This window comes from Octopus sinensis, linkage group LG19 (genome assembly GCF_006345805.1).
Source record: "Octopus sinensis linkage group LG19, ASM634580v1, whole genome shotgun sequence".
Taxonomy (NCBI): domain Eukaryota; kingdom Metazoa; phylum Mollusca; class Cephalopoda; order Octopoda; family Octopodidae; genus Octopus; species Octopus sinensis.
Window position 1 is genome coordinate 30004868 of NC_043015.1, and position 22758 is coordinate 30027625.

The following is a 22758-nucleotide window of genomic DNA, read 5'->3' on the forward strand; positions in this document are numbered from 1 at the left end:
TATGCATATGTATGTGTGCTCATGCATACTTGTGTGTATGCGTAAACACACAAACGCACATCATCATCGTTTAACATCTGTTTTCCATGCTAGCATGGGTTGGACGGTTCAACTGGGGTCTGGGAAGCCAGAAGGCTGCGCCAGGCTCCAGTCTGATCTGGCAGTGTTTCTACAGCTGGATGCCCTTCCTAACGCCAACCACTCCGTGAGTGTAGTGGGTGCTTTTTACGTGCCACCTGCACAGGTGCCAGGCGAGGCTGGCAACGGCCACAATCGGTTGGTGCATTTTACATGACACCGGCAGCACTGGCATCGGCCACGATTCGGATGGTACTTTTTACAAAACTCTATAAAACTATTTTATTTACAAGGCACAGAAGACTAACATTTACTAAACTTAACTCTTAAAGAACAATACCACAATTAACTGTAACTATCAATGGGTCCTGAATGAAAAAATCTTTTGAGAGAAAGACACACACACACAATACACACATGAGCTCTGTCTAAAAAGAAACCGAATCTTTAAAACAGCATGCCAAACACATCACACCACACTAATTAGACATCAATCAACCAACACATGCTAGAATGAAAGTATGCCCTAGATCTGTCACAAGTCAACTAATGAAGAATTTAGAAGAGAAACATGTCTATGCAAAATTCTAATACCAAATTGGGGAAAACTAGCTCTGAGACTTTTCTGAAGTTGCAATAAGGCCCAAAGGGGAAGACTGTTAGTTCCACACACTTACAATGCCATGAGTGGGACCAGGACTCCAAATCAGAACATCTACCAAAGAGGAACCTAAAGCGGAATAAGATCACCTCCTGACTGGTCATGAAGATACTAAAGAAGTAGGCATCTGTAAAAATTAGTCTAGTCCCACATGACTTTAAAAGTAAACTTGAAAACACAGGGTGCAACTGCAAAATTTGACCCCTTCCCCCACCTAAAAAAAAATAAATAAATAAATAATGCCATTCAAGGGTTGTTTGAAAATTTTCTGAAAAGTGTTACATGGATGTATGGCTATGAAGCTGAAACAAAAACAGTTTGTCACATTAGTGTGAATCATTGTTGGGACCAGAAAATGCATGTTGGAGTCACTCAGTTATGAAGCTGATATTGATCTGATCATTTTGATTTGGAAAGCTACCGTTCGATAATGTGTCAACAGTCGATGGTATACCATTCAAACGAGACAAATCCAATTAAATAGTAGACAGAGCAATAACTTCATTTTTAGAAAGCTTAGTTTCCTTTTGGACACACCTTGTACACACACACACACACACACACATGTATGTATCTATGTATGTACAACCATACATAGATATTAATACATGTGTGATTTTGTTTGTGAGTGTGTGTTGCTAGAAAGGGTTAGGGGTGATCCCTTCAAGAGTTTAACTGTAGTCCACAATATATTTTCTTTCATTGCATAGTGGCCAAGCTGGGGCATAGCCATCTGGGGTATAATCAATTATACTAAACCCAGAGATTATTTTATCAATTAGTATTTCATTTTACTGACCTCAGAAAGAAGAAAATTAAAGTAAGCCTTTAGCAAGAACTGAAATAAGAATATATAAAGGGATGTAGCCTAATGTCAAAAGGTATTCTGTCTGATACCCTACCAATTCTGCAATCCAGCTGATTGGATTTCAGGCAGTTACAACTCACCCTGTACCTTGCAAGCCTATCTAGGTCCTCCTTGATCGTCGTAACCCAGGTCTTCATATATACATATTATACTGATGTAAATAAATGTCATTTCCAATATTTTACAAAAACTTGATTGGCCATGGGGGAAATATTACTTTGCCTAGATTGACCCCTGGCATGAAGCTGCACCCACCACCAAAGGGTTTGTATTTTTGCGAGCTGCATGGCAACCTCAACAGTGTAAAAGGCACAAAACAAAAGCACCCAGTCCACGTTGTGAAGTGGCTGACATTAAGAAATGCAACCATGCTAAAAGAGACACTGGAGAACAATGCAGTCCTTGGATGCATCAGATCCTATCAAACTGTCCAACTCATGCCAGCAGAGATCAGAGACATTAAATGATGATGGTCATCATCATCATCATTTATAATTGTTGACATCATGAGAATGTATGACCTTTCAAGAGAATATGAAATAATTCTTGTTTGGAATTGGTTCTCAAAGCACATAAATGATGTTACATCACAGAATGTAAATACTGGGTTGAAAGATGCCAGATTTTCTATGGCCAGATGCCCTTACTGCTAGCAAACCATACCCAATCTAGGCAAAGTAATGTTTCCCCCATGGCCAATCAAGTTTTTGTAAAATATTGGAAATGACATTTATTTACAACAGTATAATATGTATATATGAAGACCTGGGTCACGAAGATCAAGGAGGACCTCTCCGTGCTCACGGGACCGCAGGTGGTCGGCCTGCGCCAATGGAACCATGACTGGCGCAAGACCGTCGTGCGTGGGTTGCCATGGTTTGAGATGTCTCGAGGGTGGTAGAAGAAGCCAACTCAACCTGTCCAGGGGGAATGTTGCCACAAGTACAAGTAAGTATATATTGAAATATCTCATCATCAACATCATTTAATGTTTGTTTTCCATGTTGGCATGGGTCAGATGGTTTGACTGGAGCTAGTAAGGCCAGAGGCTGCACCATGTTCCATTTCTGTTCTGGCATGGTTTCTACAGCTGGACACCCTAATGCTAACCATTCCAGAGTGTACTTGGTGCTTTTTACATGGCACCAGTACCAGTATCAATTCTGCTGCTGTGGTGGATGAGTTTTCTTGAGTACCGCAAAGTGCCAGATATCTCAGTCCTTTGCCATCTCCTTTGTAAGGCCGTCTTGAGATCAGCCTTCACTACATCATCCCACGTCTTCCTGACTACAAGCAGAAATTTGCTATTTCCTTCCTTATAAATCATTCACTAACTTTGCGACTTCAAAGACAAGTGAGTAAAATATTTCCTTTCTTGAAAGACAGGTAAGTGTTTGTGACAAGAAGAGCATCCAACTGTAAAACAATATCTCAATAATACATATTCATCTAACCCAGTGGGTCTCAATCATGGTCCATATGGCCCCTAAAGGTCCACACAACAAATAATATTTTAAGGGCACCTGAAAAAAAATTATGCTTCAGATGTATGTATTGATATGTATTGCAAAAAACAGCAAGGTTCCGTTCTCTAACATTTTACATAGTTCAACCTTCACAAGTTAATGTGTGGAAAACAAAATAGGAATTTTAAAAGAAGTTTCTATAAAACTAGTTTTTAAATATTGCATGACTATGGGGGGTCCACCAGAATAAAATAGTAACCAAAAGGGTCCATAGATACAAAAAGGTTGAGAACCCTTGATCTAATCGATGCCAGCATCAAAAAGCAAACATAAAAACAACTGAATGAATGAATATGTATGCAGATATAGATATATATATATATATATATATATATATATATATATATATGTGGATGCGCAATGGCCCAGTGGTTAGGGCAGCAGACTTGCGGTCGTAGGATTGCAGTTTCGATTCCCAGACCGGGTGTTGTGAGTGTTTATTGAGCGAAAACATCTAAAGCTCCACGTGGAGGTGGTGACCCCAGCTGTACTCTTTCACTGCAACTTTCTCTCACTCTTTCTTCTGTTGGCCTGCTCGCTCAGCCAGTGGGGTGGCATCATTTGAAGGCTAAAACAATGTGAAATGCATGGTGACCAGCGATGTGTAGCAACACCTGATAGCCTGGTGGGTCACATGATATATATATATACATATACACACACAAACATACAAATGAGTGATGTGTGTGCAAGTGAGTATTTGTATATATATATAAATATGTGCATAGCTGTGTGGTTAAAAGTTCACTTTGCAACTACGCAGTTTCATATTCCGTACCACCGCATTATAGTGAAAGCCTCATCAATGAACTTTGTAGGTAAAAAATGAAAAGAAGCCTGGTGTACACACATACTCACATGCGTGCGCACATGAATGGGTGGGTTTCTGTTTTGCACAAAATGTCTCTTTCTCATATATATATATGCATCAAAATACATTGTATATGTATATGCATACACACAGGTATTCAGGATGTATTGGTGGACAGCATTGGAGGATGTAAAAATTGAAGTTGCAGTTAAGAAAAAACTGTCGTGACGGACTGGAAGCCATCCAGATATTGGGAAAGAGTTACTTGTATCATCATGGTTTGTGCCAGGTATCAAAATTGCCAACATCATGACTTCTGCTGTAAGATGTGACACAGACAACTACAATGGTGACCATGGCCACCAAGAAGGGACACAGTAGGCATTCCGATAGTGTCCACACACTGGAATTCATCCTCACACCTTTGAAAAAGGCTTTAGGTTTAATTCAGATGGTTACATGAGGCTGCTGGAGACTGATCACTATCTGGCTGGAGAGGGTTGTTGTTGCTGTTGCTGGTTGTTTGTTTGTTGAGTGGAGCGGTCTTCGTCCCATTTGTCTGTAGTGGGAGAAGTCCGAAACGTGGTCCTTTGCTATTCGTAAGACCTGCAGAAGAGAAAGCAGGTCAACCCCCGAAACCGAGAGCATCGACGGATGGATGAATGCGCATCCAGGCTCAGCGGTTGCGTAGGAAGTCGGGGACAAGAAACAGGAAGAAAGAGTGAAAGAAAGTTGGAGCGAAAGAGTACAACAGGGGTTGCCACCCACACCCCTGCTGGAGCCTCGTGGAACTTTAGGTGTTTTCGCTCAATAAACACACACAACGCCCGGTTTTGGGAATCGAAACCGCGATCCTCTGACCACGAGTCTGCTGCCCTAACCACTGGGCCACTGCGACTCCACTGTTGCTGCTGCTGCTGGAAGGCCATATGTGTGGCAGTAATATTTGTCCCCTTGCTATACTTCTGGCAAAAGGTAGAAGTGGTTGTTGGAGAATTTCTATGCCTGTCTTACCTCCTCACCCCTCTGTTCCTAATAACCAACGTTCGGATACATATATTTGCTACTTTCGAGAGCTCATATCGTTAACATATCTCTTTGTCCCCTCCTCTTTACTACGTTCTACATTTAATTTCTCCTCCTGATTTCACTTCCCCATATCTTTAAACGATGATGATGATGATGATATCTTCTCTCTTGTGCTTATTATTTACCTTTTCTTTCTTTCTTTCTGGCCTCCTAATTCGCCTAACTCTCACCCCATGGATTACTATGTATGGTTGCAAAATGAACCTCTTAACCAAACAGCCAAGCCTGCACCCATGTATATTTATACATGTATAACTTTCACTGAATACACAACCGTGTCCAAGATTTTATCTTTTTTTTTATTTAGATTCCTGGAATTTTTTTCATTTTTGTTTTTACAGTTGGTTTGAAACAAAGTTCCTAAGTTCATATTCAACTTTCCAAGAATCCAATGTATTTAAGCATCAGTGTTTTTTTATAAACTAGTTGAATTCTTGTAGACTTTCTTGCCAAAGGTTTTTTTTTTTTTAATGTAAGCTTCATATTTCAACAATTGCATGTTGATTTGCTTGCCAGACAAATTTTGATCATTAAGATATCATGTCAGTAGCCACATGTTAAATGATTTTGTGTGTAGGAGTGAATGTATATAAGTATACATTTTATATATATATATATATACACATACAAACACAAATATAAATACATACACAAGCACATACATTCACATATATACACACACATATTTGCACATCCTCATACAGATACTTACACATACAAACAACTGTGTTCCTCACCCAATTTGTTACTGTCAAATGTTATCTCCCTACATTCATCTTTCCATCACTGTTGCTGTAATTAAATGAGAACATATTTCATCCCCTTTCCCTGCTAAAAGCTATCTCTCTATCCCTGGAATAATTTTCTTTCAGCATTCACTCCCCTCATTCTTAACTTCGTTCCTCTCCTCTCACATTTTGCATTGATCACACCTCCTGCACTACCACCAATCATCCCTTCCTACCTCCTTAACCAGATATGACACCCATATATAGCAGCTACCACTGACACCACAACCACCACTGCTTTCCACCTACTACACTCATTCCCATGTGCTTCTAAACACCTCCAGCTCTGTCATTATATGGTTCTTTTACTCTCTCTCCTCACTCTTACAAGCCTTACCCACCCATTCCTGTCCACCATCACCATATTTCTCCTCTGGCGGTCTTAGTATGTGTCCAGCCATTCCCATTCATCATTCAGTTATAATTGCATGCAGCGGACTTACTCTTGCTGCTTGGAGAATGGCTTCATATGTCACTCTGTCTTAGGATCTTTCTGAGGCACCACTGATGAAATACATTGAGTTGGCAGACGATTTTGACTGTCACCTTGCAGGTCATCAGATAAATCATCACCACCATCTTTATCTCTCTCATTTCAGCTCTCCACTCCATCCACCCTTATATGAGGCAGCTCTGCATCTCTATTCTTTCACATTTTTAACTTCTCAACACCCAGTATAAAAACTACCTCCCTCTTGAGTGAAAGAGCTCTTTCATCTAGCAAGTTACATGGCAACCTCAGTGGTGCCAATGTCTTGTAAAAAAAAACAGCATCAAGTACACTCAATAAAGTATTTAGTGTTACAAAGGACATTCAACCATAGTCATAACAAAGTAAACATTGGAACACAACACAGTACATGCAAAAAACATGTTAAATGGTGATATGTATATCTGAGTGTGTGTGTGTGTGTGTATATATATATATATATAGTAGAAATATGTTAAGAAAAGAAAATATAAAGGTAAAATATGAAAAATCAACGAAAATGCATATTGCAGATAGAAAAAGGCTATTTATGACAGGTAGTGACAAATATATACATTTAGATTGACTGAGGTAGTAATACGAGTCATAAAGGTCATTATTATGAGATGATTATAAGATGATGATAAAGTAAGAGAACAAAATGAACCAATGGTTTACATGAAGGCTATTCATCATTTGCCAATTGGTTTGTTTCGGTCTCTTACTTTATTATTATTATTATCATCTTATAATCATCTCATAATAATGACCTTTATGACTCGTATTACTTCCTCAGTCAATCTAAATGTATATATTTGTCACTACCTGTCATAAATAGCCTTTTTCTATCTGCAATATGCATTTTTGTTGATTTTTCATATTTGACCCCTATATATATATATATATATATATATATATATATATATATATCTTCCTACATACAAATATATATTTCTTTATTACCCACAAGGGGCTGAACATAGAGGGGACAAACAAGGACAGACGAAGGTATTAAGTCGATTACATCGACCCCCAGTGAGTAACTGGTACTTAATTTATCGACCCCGAAAGGATGAAAGGCAAAGTCAACCTCGGCAGAATTTGAACTCAGAACGTAACGACAGACGAAATACAGCTAAGCATTTCGCCTGGCACGCTAACGTTTCTGCCAGCTCACCGCCTTCCTACATACAAATATATACACACATACACTAATCATAATCATCATCATCGTTTAAAGTCCGCTTTCCGTGCTAGCACAGGTTGGACGATTTTGACTGAGGGTTGGTGAACCAGATGGTTGCACCAGGCTCCAATCTTGATTTGGCAGAGTTTCTACAGCTGGATGCCCTTCCTAATGCCAACCACTCCAAGAGTGTAGTGGGTGCTTTTTACGTGCCATACACAAACATGCATATATTCATCCTCTGTTGTTGAAGAGGACCAAGATTCAAGGATGGGTTAGACGACTGGTCTGGTGGTTCCACTGCTGGTTTATGTGGCCCACCTTGGCCCAGAAATCTTAATTCACAAGTAAGACATGTATAGAAAAGTACAGCATGCCCCTCAGCAGCCAGTGCTATTTTGCTTTCACCTATCTCGGCCCCTTTGTCAATCAGAGCACCCTAGTTTCAATTTAGGGTAAATACAACAGTGAGCTCTTTTGAAGATGCAATCAGTTGGCCTACTTTTTCCTTTGCCTCCCAACAGCACCCCTTCCTTGGTAGTGTCCTCCATGAAGCAACTGGTATAAGATGCTACAGCATGGCAGACAACTGACATATGCAGCACATTTCACAAAAGGTTTCAGCAGAACAGTGTACATGCTGGAGCACAGGATAACTCTGTCCTGCCAATGGATGGAAGCAGAGGATGCTGTTGAGAAACTTCATATAAGAAACGAATGAGATGTCACGCATCTCTTCTCCTGACTGTCCAGACGGTTGTAAAAACAACTGTGCAGCAGACCATGAACTTGGTGACGAGTTCTGATTCCTCTGTGCTCCCACCCCATATACGGCAGCCAAAAGGTAATGCCAGCTTCAGAGATCCTGCTGGTGACCTCTTCATCAATGCTAACTGCCCATGAGAGCGACCCACTGAGGAAAGTTAACCTATCAACCACCTGAGGTTTATTTTCCCTTCACTTAGGTTTGATGCAGATTGTTTCCAAGCACTGGTTGGGGCAGGATCTCGGTGATCTTCATTATGAAGTCAAGGATATTACAGAGAATTTTCCCCTCTGTTCACTGACCAAATTGTTCAAGCAAAACACTAAGTGATGCAATACTTTTGGCTTAGTACAAAGGTACACATTGACATATACACAGATATATATATTCAGTACAGACATACGTGTACACATACATCATTCATTCACGCATAAATATATACATTCAGTCATACATACACATATACATACATATAGTTCATAGTAAAAATTATAGACCTGAAAATTCCTGAAGATTATATCAATCAAATGAATTGTAAGTAACAGAAAACATTAATTAAACTAATCACTTCATTAACTATTACTACAAAAGTTAGTACTTATTAAGAAGGTCCTACAGAGTTATTATTCTGGTTAAAATGTTAAGAAACCTATTTATGAAAATAAATTTAATCACATTCATTCAACTACATTCAGAACTAATTAAGATGGCAGGGAAAAAGGAGTAAAAGAAATTAATTAAAAATAATAATATATATAAAACAATAAGAGGCAAAACAATGTTAATGTAGTTTAATAAAGAATAGTTGTGACACGTGAGAAAGAGTGGGACAGGAGTCAGTGAAAACTAAGATTTATACTGAAGACTAGTAAGGATGTAGAGAGAGAGAGAGAGATAGAGAGACAGATAGAGTCTGTGTCAGTTTTAGATCAAAAGCTCAATGAAAAAGGAAATCTGGCAGAGAAAAACTGCACGCTGTGAAGAAGAAGGGTTAACTGCTTCCAGTAAAAGCCACTGGCCTCCACTAGAAGCAGAAACTGACCTTGGTTTTTTTGAGGGCATCCTTCTGCTTTCCGATAGCCAAGAAACTGCTTAGGCATTACCAAAAAAGGTCGTGACTTGTTTTTCGTGTGGAGACGGCTTGTGGGCGTATTAGGGAACTACTGAATGTATGGCCTATAAACAGCGAAACGAGGAAACAAAAAAGCTTAGAAGATGAATCTATGAAAGGAACGGAGGCGGTTCAACGCAACCGACGTCACAGGTAAAATTGTCAAGAATACAGGTGTGCAAAACAGGAGACATGCACTTTGCTCAAACTGGTGGCTGGTCCTCCGTTGTAGGTGGACCGATCAAATGATGCAAGTGTGAGTGGAGCTTGAGAAATATCATGTACATTCAAAATGAGAGAATACAAAAACAGAGAGAGGCAAAAGGACAGCACGAGTTAAATTAGGTTTTATACTCACATCCAATGAAACAAAGCTCAGACCCTAAGCCAGCTCTAACCAGGCAACAGCAATACATATATACAGATAAACTATTAGTCTCATCAGAGAGTAAACTATTCACAGATAGAAGATACGTTTACTGGTCGTTATTTACAAATATATTCAAATGCTCATGCCTATAGCTTAACATTTAATTTCTTCCTATTTTTTTTCTAAGTGTTATAGTTTTAATAGAGTTTCCTTCATGCTAATAAAATTAATTATAGAAGGAAACTTATGTAGGTAAAAACTTCTGTAACTCATGAGAGGTTAAGGTGCTTTCCTAAAATTACTATGTTAAAAGACAATCTTCTGTAGAAAATACATTCTAGAAGTGAAAGACCAGCAATTAAATAAGGGTAACAGCTAACACCTCCTTTATTCCCACCCTTATAAAAATAATAACAGTGGTAATAGTTTCAATATTAAAATTCTTAACTCCAATTTAAAACACCTTAAATATGTCTACAAATATTAAAATACAATAAACCAAGGGTGTAAAATATATATATATAAGCATACAATATATATATATATATATATATATATGTATGTATATATATGTATGTATATATATATATGTATATACACACTAGACAGAAATAACAAATTGGAGTGAGAGAAATTTAACAATTAACAAATCAAGCTTATTTGTTTAGGTAAATCTGAAATATGAACTGAAGCGTTAACTGAGATGATATGATCATATTAATTGATGAACTCCACCCTGAAGATGAAAATAATATTAAAGGGGATAAGAAAAAAAAAATAACATCAAGGGGGGGGGGGAGCAGAGAAATAAAAAAAAAAAACATACGGAAAACAAAACATGGAGAAAATCACTAGACAAAAAAAAAATTCACTAGAAAAAAAAATAGTTTCATTTCAAACGAAGTTATCAAATATTTTGATAAAATATTTTGTGCTGAACCTGATGAGGAAAAAAAAAAAAAATTATTGGTAACTAGATAAATTAGTCAATATAAAATCTTATTATTTTGAAATGGTAGTCAAAAAAAAAAAAAAATCCAAACTGCTAAAATTAACCGTTTTCACATATACAGTTATGCTTCAAAGGGTTAAAAAAAACATTTATATATATATATATATATATATATATATATAGGCTGAAACAGCTGTAAGAAGTAATTTCAGGACTTCATTAATTTATAATATGACTTTTAAATTCTGTATTTGTATTATTATCTTATCTATTGATTTATATAATATTTTGTATGCTTTTGATGTTCTCATTTGTAAAATGAATAAATAATCCAACATTATAATATCCATAAGTTATTTTATTTTATCTAGTTTCAGCTCACGAGCTGTGGCCATGCTGGGGCACCGCCATTAGTTGATGAACAAACTAAATTTTTCTTATTTGTATTATATATATGTGTGTGTGTGTGTGTGTGTATATATATATATATATATATTTTTTTTTGGGCGGGAGAATAGAAAATGGAGGTTGTAGTGGCTGGAAACAAGTTGAAAAGGAGACCAAAGTTTCAAGTGTTAAAACATGCGATGGATTGCCTTTTTGTTTCAACATCACACCCAACAAACTCAGGTTCATCCCCTTATGTGACACTTTCCAGAAGGTTTTAAACACTCCATGGTTGGCTCAGCACCCTCTTCACAAATTTTACTTCTGGGGAAGCATGTAGATTTTTCAAACAGGTTCCCTGTCTGCTCAGCCAACAGTGGTCCAAAATATTACTTCACACCTCCTATGAACAAACTTATGCTCTTATGATTACCTAGAGAAGGTAACTGGAAATAATACCAGGGTGCCCCAAAAGATTTGACACTTTGGACTGATGTACTTGGAAATCAAATGGTCTGCCTTGTCACATTAATTCTGCACGAGGACTATATTAAGGACAAGTATGTTTGGAATACTCAGCTACTTCTATAACCTTGATCCTTTACTTATTTCAGTCATTGGACAGCAGCCCTACTGGAGCACTACCTTGAAGGGGTTTAGTCAAACAAATTGACCCCAGTACTTATTTTTTAAAGTTTGGTACTTATTCTGTTTGCTTCTTTTGCCAAAGAACTAACTCACTAGGGACATAAACAAAACAGTACTGGTTGTCAAGTTGGGGAGAGGGACAAACACAAAGACACAACCAATGGGCTTCCACAGTTTTCATCTACCAAATTCACTCACAAGACATTGGTCAGCTTGCCCAAGCCACCATGCAATGGGACTGAACTCAAAACCACATTATTGCAAAACAAGTTTCTTAACTACATAGCTATGCCTGCACCTAAGTGTAAACTGCCAGAATCATTCAGCAAATCAAACTAGAATACTCATCATAAAAACCAACCTGTGTGTGTGTACAAGCATGTTTATATGCGTGAAACTACTCCCTATGCATTTGTATGATCTCCCCTGTCTGGCAAATAATCTCTGGTTCATTTCTTTCAATAAACCTGTAAATTACTAGGGCAAATCTGTCAAATCATCCACAACAACTTACTTCACATTCCACCAATGTCCCCCAAACCATTTTCCATACCATCTCCATTCTCGCCCAGAGCCCATACCTACTCAGTATAAACTGTACACAAAGCCACAAAGTATATTCAGTCAGTGTTCTACTGCGAGTTGTTAGAAACATAACTAGGCAGAAGTTATAACGATACAACAAAACAAGTCAAGCAGAAATTGTGCTTACTTGTAGTTTTGAATTTTGTATCATACACAACATATACTCAACAGTAAAGACACACACTATTTCATGGCATAAAAGACAGGTATATTAGACGCTTCCCAATTTCGGTAATTCATATTTCAGAAAGTTTTTAGTGCAGTGAAGCATATAACATCTAATCCTTTAGTATTCAAACTGGCCAATATATTTGACCAGTTTTGCATTCAACCTGGTCAGATCCAGTCTCTTATATCTACCCTAAAATGTCACTCTAAAAAGTAAACAATCGCATTATTGAAATCTCAAAAGCTACAACAACATAATTTGTGATTAATTCAAAACAATGTGAATAAATAAACATTACATTTGACAGAGTAATCTGAATGCTAAAGGGTTAAAAACAAATTTGTATATAGGACCTGGGGTAAGTATTTGAGACATTTCCCTTGGGGGGAAAAAAAAGGGGCGTTTTATATAACATCAAATATGGTACATTCTAGAAACAAATTAAACAAAAAAAATATAAAAATACAACATAAAGAAATATTAAACAATATTCATCAAGGACATGACAAAAAAGAAAAATTTAAATTATAAATTTACACACAATCAAACCCATATAGCATTACAAACATTGTACATCAAACAAGAGACTATGCATTTCACAAGAACCAGAAATGATGATTTTTTAGAGCTTTTATAATACTCTTACAAAGTTCTTCAGACTATTATTTATGGTGTGTGTTGGGTCGTAAATAGCCATATGACTTTTGCAGTATAATTACTTTCTCAATACATAACTTTTAAAATAGACCCTAGAACAAGTATAATGGTAACCATTCTTCTCTCATTTTCATCTAACTACTGTCATTAATCTTTTAATCCTTTAGCATTTGAATTGGCCATATCTGGCCCAGACCAGTCACCAAACTTTGGTGCCTAGGGGGTGCTTCAGAATAATTTGTATTGCAGGAAAATTTTTGTAAACTGTGGCACATGGAAAGCTCCTTTTGAGTGTTCCGCTTCACAGAGGCATTGATGAATGACCTAGCATTGTTTCCAGGTCATTTGACAAGGACACAGTGACCAGTGGAATGAGCCAACAAGAGTATCTACATCAGTCATGGGCAGCCTACGGCCTATGGGACTTTCCGAATGACATAACTGACAAAAAATTACCTTGAATATTTTTGGTAGTGCTGGCTGCCTGATAATGACGAACCGTGTCTCATACAGCTTGCTCTAGTAAAAGTCTGTCTGTGCCTGCTTTACATGATCGGTTCACTTGCTAGAAATAGCAGCCAAATTTCTTTCAGATCACACCTTTCTATCTAAGAAGAGGACATAATGAGACATACAGTCAAGGCAAACTACAGTAGTCACAGGGCTAGAATGCCTTTGATTATAGATCCTCTCATTCGGGAATGATCTGGGGTTGAACTAGGTGAGTGAGGTTGGTGGAAATTGAAGTTAGATTGTCACCGTTTTAGGGTAACCGTTTGAAAAGAGAGAGATCCAGAATTACACAGGTCAGGGGTACAAAGGGTCGAAGCTGATGCAAATATTCGTCCAGTTTAATACAAAAACATGCACTTATGGCTATTGTTGTTTATCTATAGTTTAACCCCTGATCCAGTAGACTTATGACCCCAAAGGTATTTTGCTCGTTAGCATTCAATTTCTGTCAAATGAAATGCTTATTTATTTACAATTTGAATTAGTCATGAATTACTTTGTAGCTTAGAGATTTCAATGATGTGATTATTTATTCTTAAAATAATAGTGTAGGCTAAGTGTGAGAGACCTGATTTGGCCAGTATATAGACAAAACAAGTAAATTATTTTGGCAGGATATGGCCAATTTAAATGCTAAAGGGTTGACAGATTGAGCCCTATAATCAAAATATTCTGAGATAGAGTTGATTATTTGAAATAATATACATGAAAACTAGAATACTGACCAAATAAATGTTGTCTTCATATAGTCTACATGAAGCCATTACTAATGATCATAGTTCTATAGAATTGGTATCTCAATCTCTCACACATCAACTTTTGGTGGTTTTGAACTCAGAAATGCAAAGCAAGGCAATGAACCAGAAGACACCAAAGCATATATATGACTAAAAATTCTTCAAAGGGGTGCCCCAGCATGGCCACAGTCTCATTATTGAAACAAGTAAAAAAAAAAAATGCACAAATAACAAAAACAGAAAACCTGCCAACTCTAACAACACCCCACTCTATCTATAAAGTGCAACATGTGTGTGTGGCCACATGTTTCATGTAAGGATCTGACTTCTTAGTTGTTGAAAATACTGACATAAGAAATAGGAGAAGAAAAGAACAAAGAAGGAATAGACACCAACGATAGACAGACAGACACAGGCATAGCTGTGTGGTTAGAAAGCTTGCTTCTTAACTGAGTGATCTCAGATTTAGTCCCACTGCATGACACCATGGGGTAAACATCTATTATAGCCCTGGGCTGACAAAAGATTTGTGAGAGAATTTGGTGGACAGAGATTGAAGGAACCCTGTCATGTATGTTTGTGGGTGCATGCATCTTGATATCATGTGATGGGGGTCGAAAGTGAGCAGACCTGTTATACAGCATCCACCAGGAAGGGGGAATCCCCAACAAATGGTGGATGCACTGACATGCTGCTACAGTGCATGACCCCCATACTACTACAACTGCTACTGTCATACAAGCAATGTTGCTCATCTCTAGTCTTCCACAAAAAACATATCTAGTCATGGGGAAATATTAGCTTGCCATAAAACAGATGAGGGTTGGCAACAAGGAATGGCATTAGGCCTTTGAAAATCTGCCTTAAAATTCCATCTGACCCATGCAAGCATGGAAAAGTGGACGTTAACTGATGATGATAGTCAAATATAACATTTTATACAAAACCTGTAATTTAGTACAAACATACCACTTTAAGACTATATATTGGGTTGTCCCATTTTGTTGCTGCACAATGCGTCTCCATCTTTCCTTTAACTTGAAAATACCCTCTTCACAGAATTGAGATGGTTTCATGGCAAAGAATTCATCAAGGTATCTTTTTATGTCATCCAAGGAATTGAAATTTTTACCATTAAGGCTATTCTACAGAGACCTGAATAAGTGGAAATCCGAAGGAGCAATATCTGGTGAATATGGAAGGTGGGGTAACACATCCCAGCCAAGCTGCAGCAATTTTTGTCTGGTTCCTAAAGCAGCAAGTGCTGCAAATGAACTTTCTTATCTTCCATTTTAAAGGGTTACAGAATTAACACAGGTTATAGGAACATAAACCTTCTTCCACGAAAAGATAGCTTAAACTGTGCTCTAAACGGAGGTGTAGTCAAATCCTCTTTTATGGACGCAACCATGTTCTAAGATAAGTCGAAAGGTAAGCTACTATAAATCGGCATGAACTTTCCAGACAACCCAATATAAGCTTTTTTTTTTCCTTAAATCTTTTGGGAGGGTGCTCCTCCATTAAAACAAGGACACATTCTTTATATCTTCTCTCATAACAAACCAGGTTGTACAAGTGATTGTTGACCTCACCACAAAGTAATCCCCAGAGCTGTCTCAAACCATACTATCTTTGCAGAAAGTGACAATTCGATCAAGGAAGCAATTGCCGAGAAGATGTGACATTCATAGGTAGAATACCTTTAATCACATGTTTGCATGAATCACACATACCAGTGCCACTTTGAAAGCACCTGCACCCATGCCTGTGTCACGTAAAAAGCACCTGCGCCACTACCATGTAAAAAGCTTCCTGTACATTTATGTACGTATGCATATATATATACACATGCATACATACAGAAGTAATAGATAGCTCTATAACCTAGGCGACCTAATTAGCAGTGTGCATTCCAAAAACATAGTATAGGCGCAGGAGTGGCTGTGGGGTAAGTAGCTTGCTAACCAACCACATGGTTCCGGGTTCAGTCCCACTGCGTGGCATCTTGGGCAAGTGTCTTCTACTATAGCCCTGGGCCGACCAATGCCTTGCGAGTGGATTTGGTAGACGGAAACTGAAAGAAGCCTGTCGTATATATGTATATATATATGTGTGTGTGTGTGTTTGTGTTTGTCCCCCACCAACATTGCTTGACAACCGATGCTGGTGTGTTTACGTCCCCGTCACTTAGCGGTTCGGCAAAAGAGACCGATAGAATAAGTACGGGCTTACAAAGAATAAGTCCCGGGGTCGATTTGCTCGACTAAAGGCGGTACTCCAGCATGGCCGCAGTCAGATGACTGAAACAAGTAAAAGAGTAAAAGAGAGAGAGTATAGCCAAGGTAAAGGAGTTATTTAGCACCACTGGCAACAAAAGACTTTCTGAATACAAGATAGAGTAGTGTAACACCTGAGTAAGAAGTGCAAAGGCTGGAAAGAAATGAGGCTACAATATTCTGCTGGAGGTGTTGTAATAATGTGCATGAATGACCAAACAAAGGAGCTGAAAGAAAAATTGGCTGTAAGGGGGATCAGATGTAGTGTGCAACAGAGGAGGTTCTTCTGGTGTGGGGGTTGACAGTAGGGTAAAGAAGTGTCACACAATCCGAAAGGAAGGAACCTGCAAAAGAGGAAGACCGAGGAAGACTCAGGAAAAAAAAAATGTTGAAAGTTGATTTCAAGCTGCTCGACCTCACAAAGAAGATGACTTAGGACCACAATAAACTTAGATGCTATGCTGGTAAAGCAGATATAAAAAGAATATAGTGTGTATGTGTATATCTATATAAGTCTAACTATATCTGTATGGATCTGTGTGTGTGTGGACAACGGAAAACCTGGCTGACGACAGTCAAGGCCGATCTGGAACACAACCTACGAAGCAATTGCCCCAGCTCCCCTTCAGGGTTGGCGAAAGCGATTTGGTGGACAACAAAAAACATGGCTGATGACAGTCAAGGTTGAACTGGAACCCAACCTAGGTCCCCATATCTAAGGCGTTCGCCGCTGGAATAAGGAGTGGTTGGAGATCACGCGGTCGTTAGCCTTAAATCGCCAGGCCTGGTCTGCATTTGTGAGAGATGCAGCATTGAGGATGAATGGAGCCAGCTCAACCCACCCCGGGTGAATGCTGTAAGAAAAAAAAAGAAAATGTGTGGGTGTGTGTAAAATGAAAAAAAAAAAAAACTGACATTGTAGTGGTGGTTGTGTAGTTGAGAGATTTGATACCCAATCGAGTGATTTTAGGTTTAGTTTCATAGTGACACCTTGGCAAAGTGTCCTCGACTATGGAGCAGAGTCAACCAAAGCCTTGTGACTGTATTTGGTAAATGGAAACTGAAAGATGCCCATCATATATGCATATAAATGTGTGTGTGTGCGTACACATATGTGAATGTTTGTGTCCCATTGTTTTGACAGCAAAGGATAGTGGTGAACAAGCAACACCAGCATCCTTCATTTCCTGTCTTCCATGAAAACATGTCGGGCCATAAGAGAAATAAATGAAGAAGGGCATTGCTCCCGCTTCAGTGAATTCTGTCTGAGCCATGCAAGCATGGAAAAGTGGGTGTTAAAACAGTGACGACCGGCTTACGGAATCAAACCTCGCATCTACAAATCACATAGCTATGCTAGCTGCTTCACAAAAACATACAACTTTAATTGTTTTAATTAGCTACCTTAAACAAAATAGAATTCCTCGTGCCAGTCACCTGTCAATAAGTAACTCAGTCAACACACCACCAAAATATGGTATTATATATAAGAAGACAGGGAAAAGTAGTCATCACTTTCACATTCACATTCACTTTTCTATGCTCACATGGCTCTGACAGCGTTTAACCCTTTCGTTACCAACCCGGCTGAAACCGGCTCTGGCTCTGAGTACAAATGTTTTGTTTTCATAAGTTTTGAATGAAAATCTTCCACCAAACCTTAATCACAATTTATGTTCTTAACACTAGCTGAATGATAATTAAGCTATTTTACTAAATTCTTTGTTATGTTTAAAGTAATTGAGAGAAATACAAAGCCTCTCAAAATAAATACGGTAATGAAAGGGTCAAGGCAGATTTTCTAAGGCCTGATTGTCCTTCCTGTTGCCAACTCTCGCCCATTTCCAAGTGAGATATTTTTGTACGGCCAGAGACATATTTTCACAAATGACTGGAAATGAAGGAGACCACTTGCAGGACTGTGACACATTCGCTTCCAACTGTCGCGTGATGTCAATCAAGGCAAGGAATGCAACAAGTGGTAGAATGCTGAATTGGAGGAGGGAGTACATCCAATCCCTGCAAGGATGGAAAAAAACCCAAAAGCTAATGTAACTGATAATGGGGAAAATAGAAATCATTTATAGTCATTTATTTATGGCTGGGAGGATCTGAGAAGCAAAAATCAAAAGTATTTCAGCTATGGCTATCTTCTTTTATTTATCCAATGCCCTTTGTTTTAAGACACCAGGGAGTGTTATTTGAGGAAGATTTAACTGACATTTCCAGCAGATCAACTGGTTGTATAAAAGCTCCCTCAGTAAAAATACATAGTGTTAATAAATAATATATGAGAATGTACCAACAGCCAACTGTAAACATCATCTAAAATAATCATCACTCACCATCAAAACAGTTTGTTGTTTCCTTGACAACAGCTAGTGACAATCAACACTAACTCTACAATTATATTCAAACTGCACCACCATCTCTCTCTTTCTCTCTCCCATGTATTGATATGCAACAAGATCAAAGAGAACATGTGATCACCTGAGATTAAAGGTTCACTTCTGGCCAGCAGTGCTTCATGTAGGTAATGATATAGGCAATTAACTTCTAGTTCGCTTAGTTGTAATTGAGGTGCTACAAAGTAGAAACACCTCACTTTCCTGCCGTAAGCAAGTGGTACACGACAAGTGCTTTGTTAGTTTGCAGTGCAGGGTTCAGTCTCCTGTGTAGTAACTGGGACTACTATACAAAGCTGACTTGCCGAAGAACAATCTACATAAAGACAGAATCTTCAGTGCTGCCACAACACCGACAAGGTAGAATGAGTTTGTATGCAACAACACAAGTAATAGTGGTGACGTTACATACAGACTGGTGTATCTATACTTTAACAAAAAGTACACTGGTCATACACACACAAACACACACACATTTTCTCTCCTTGTTTCTTTCTGTGTCCCTTTCTGTAGAAGAGCGTACGCTCGAAACGTAAAAGACTTTCTATTCCTGAGTGTTATACTAATACATCTGTTTGTTTTGTACACCACCTGTCTTCGTCTTTTGTTTTTTTCGCAAACAGTCCCTTAAATGTTTTTCATTTTCAAATTTTGTTCCTGTCGAATCTTATCCGTTATTTTTGTGGTTCTATGTGTTGAATCTCACCCTAAGTGTGGATTCCTTATGTGTATAAATATACACTATATCGTATGACTAATATATAGTCTTCTTGACTAAATTTTTACACGTTAGACCACTGGAAATGTAAATTTTGATTGAATATTTTAAATTTAATTAAATTCCATTTCCCTTTTGATATGATATGATATATATATATATATAAATAATGCTAACTACTATTTGATGCATAAAGTATGTATGGTAGGAGAGTTCTGGCTAAGGAAGGAAGAGAGGAGAGCAAATATTTCAAAGTCAGCATAATTAGAGGAACCAAGACCATATTTACTAGCAATAGAAAAGAGAGAACAGACAAATTATGACGCTGGGTACTGAAAAGTATAAGCTTGCCAAAGCAGATAAGTAGCATTTTCTTTTAGTAACATTGAAATCATGTCAGATTAAAATCTGGGGATCCATGAGACTTAACAAGGAATTAAATGCAGGAATTTCTAAGGGAACGCCAAAGGTTTACAGTGTCGTAAACTTGATTATTTCAAGTAAACGGTGGTTGTGATTTTAGTGTTAGTCAATTTGAATGAGGACAAGCTGCCATTTCCTTATAGTATGTTGCGGAGTTCTTGTTCAACCCTGCTCCAGTAGATCTATAAATCAAAGACGTTCCTCTTATAAATATAAAGTGTTATTCGATGGAGATTTGACTGCTATTTCTAGCGTGTTCAATGACCGCATAGAGGTTCCCTTGTTGACCAAATTTCACCATACTTTGCGGAAGCATTTAGTGAGTGTCGGTTGGACGAAGCGTGTATACCGAATATGGGAGAGGCCGCAAGAGGTGATATCATACACATAGGGGTGTGTGTGTTTGTATGTGTGTTTGTGTGTGAAGGCCAACCAGTGTGGAACCCTCTAGTTATCGGAGCATAAGACCAGGGAAAGCCCCCATCAAAACAATTGTAAAGGGGTCGACCGAGCAGAGACAGAGAAGCTTCTGGCGGCGGAACAACGATATATTATTGTTGCGTGCCAAACCCTGTCGAATGTTCTGCTTGATGTCAAGGACAATAACATAGAACTTCTCAAGGGCGGTCTCTTGTACGCCAGTGGCTGCGCAGAATTATTATTCATTGCTGGCCACAATCGGTGCTGACTGTGAAAGCTATTAACAGGTTAGTTTGGCAGAATCAAATAGGTTTGTCTTGAGTGGGAGTGGAGCAAAGTCACGTTTTCACATCTCGAGGTAAGTATCAACAGCGAGAGAGAGAGAGTATATGTGTGTGTGTGTGAGAGAGAGAGAGAGAGAGAGAGAGAGACAGAGTATGTGTGTGTGAGAGAGAGAGAGCGAGGGAGGGAGAGAGACAGAGTGTGTGCGAGGGAGAGAGACAGAGTGTGTGTGAGAAAGAGAGAGAGACAGAGTATTATGTATGTGTGTGTGTGTGTGAGAGAGAGAGAAAGACAGACAGAGTGTGTGTGTGTGTGTGTGAGAGAGAGACAGACAGAGTATGTGTGTGTGTGAGAGAGAGAGAGAAGAACTGTCACGTTTAAAGAAAGAGATACTGCTACAGCAACCATTCGCAATAATAATAGTAGTAGTAGTGGTAGTACCAAGAGCACCTACATCCATCTTTGGTACAGAAATGTGTTGCATCATATTACTGCTTTAATAAAAAACAGCACTAAAAGAGTAGACCGAAAAGCAGGATATTTACACAAAGTTCCATTCTAAATATTTCACCAGTTTTCTTCTTGTTTTTTAAATACAAGACACAAATTTCACAAGAAATATAGGAATTCGAATTACGTTCAGTTTTAAATATACAGACAGCCAATATATGAACGGGTACCACACGTTTTGGTTAACATCAACACGGTTCCACATCACGTTTACCAAAGAGAAAAAATGTCTGAAGAGGCATCTACGTGGATGTTCTTCTTGCTAAAAACAACAACCAAATCTCATTCAAATCACACCCTATTGTCTTTAAAAAAAAAGAAGGACACCCTAGACAATATAGTCCTAGAGATACTAAGACATAGAAAACTAGGATAAGATGGCCACAAGAAGGATGCCTTTGGTTGTAAAGTCTGCTAAAACTGGAGTCGACTCGGAGCCAAGCAACAGTACGAAAAAGTAAATTCCAATCTCTTGAAGTAACTATTTTATATTAGGAACAATTGTTTAATTATCTCATCACAAACACTACATTCCGTTAGGACAATTTTTAGCAGAATTAGAGCTCTGGAAAATCCGACATTTCGTTACATGCTGGTTGGAGTAGGGGATATTTTCAAGAGAATTCGAACCAGAAGAAAAGAATTTCGGTATCTAATCCCGCCGAGGTCGACTTGCCTTTCATCCTTTCGGGGTCGATAAATTAAGTACCAGTTACACACTGGGGTCGATGTAATCGACTTAATATCTATGTCCTTGTTTGTCCCCTCTGTGTTTAGCCCCTTGTGGGTAATAAAGAAATAGGTATCTAAAACTAGCTGTAGTTTCCTTAGATCCGTCCACTCTCCCACTAATTACTACTACTTACTAGTATATAGTCTATTATAAACGTACACACAAAACTTGAACAATAAAAAGGAAAGAAGAAAAAGGAAGAGAATGTATTTACAAATCAACAAACGAACAGAAAAAAAACTAGAACACCCTTGAATAATCCAACAGAAAGATAAATATGTGTGGTGTGGAGTGCGTGGTGCTGAAAAAAATTACACGAGTTCTAGAAAGAAAGAAAGACGAAATGAGGGCAACACCAAAGAAAGAGATTGATTAGAAGGAGGAGGAGCTATTTTTGGTAATTCACTTCAGACTGTGTTGTGTGGATGTGGTTGGCAAAGTGAAAAGGCAAATTAATAGTAGTATTAGTAGTAGTAGAGAACACCATTAGAAATTTAGTTCCCAAGTAAGTAAGTAGAAGGAAGAGGAGGGAAAAAACAGAGGCGGCAGCAGCAGAGGTGGTGGTGGTGGTGGTTTTAGTGACAAACAGTAATAGCTTTCCTGTAGGTGTGTAGCTCAAA

General features: G+C 38.3%; 1 protein-coding gene across 4 annotated transcripts in view; it reads right to left on the bottom strand.

Moving 5' to 3' along the window:
- LOC115222144 (histone deacetylase complex subunit SAP130) overlaps positions 1-22758 on the bottom strand; it is a 70234-nt gene that overhangs the window by 38117 nt on the left and 9359 nt on the right. For 3 of the 4 annotated variants that reach the window (XM_029792283.2, XM_029792282.2, XM_029792281.2), the window contains exon 2: positions 9285-9418. The exons of the other annotated variant lie outside the window; for it this stretch is intronic. In XM_029792283.2, the coding sequence (XP_029648143.1) occupies positions 9285-9342 (58 nt within the window). In that variant the 5' untranslated portion in view covers positions 9343-9418. The remainder of the gene's footprint in view (positions 1-9284; positions 9419-22758) is intronic. 4 annotated transcript variants of the gene reach the window in all.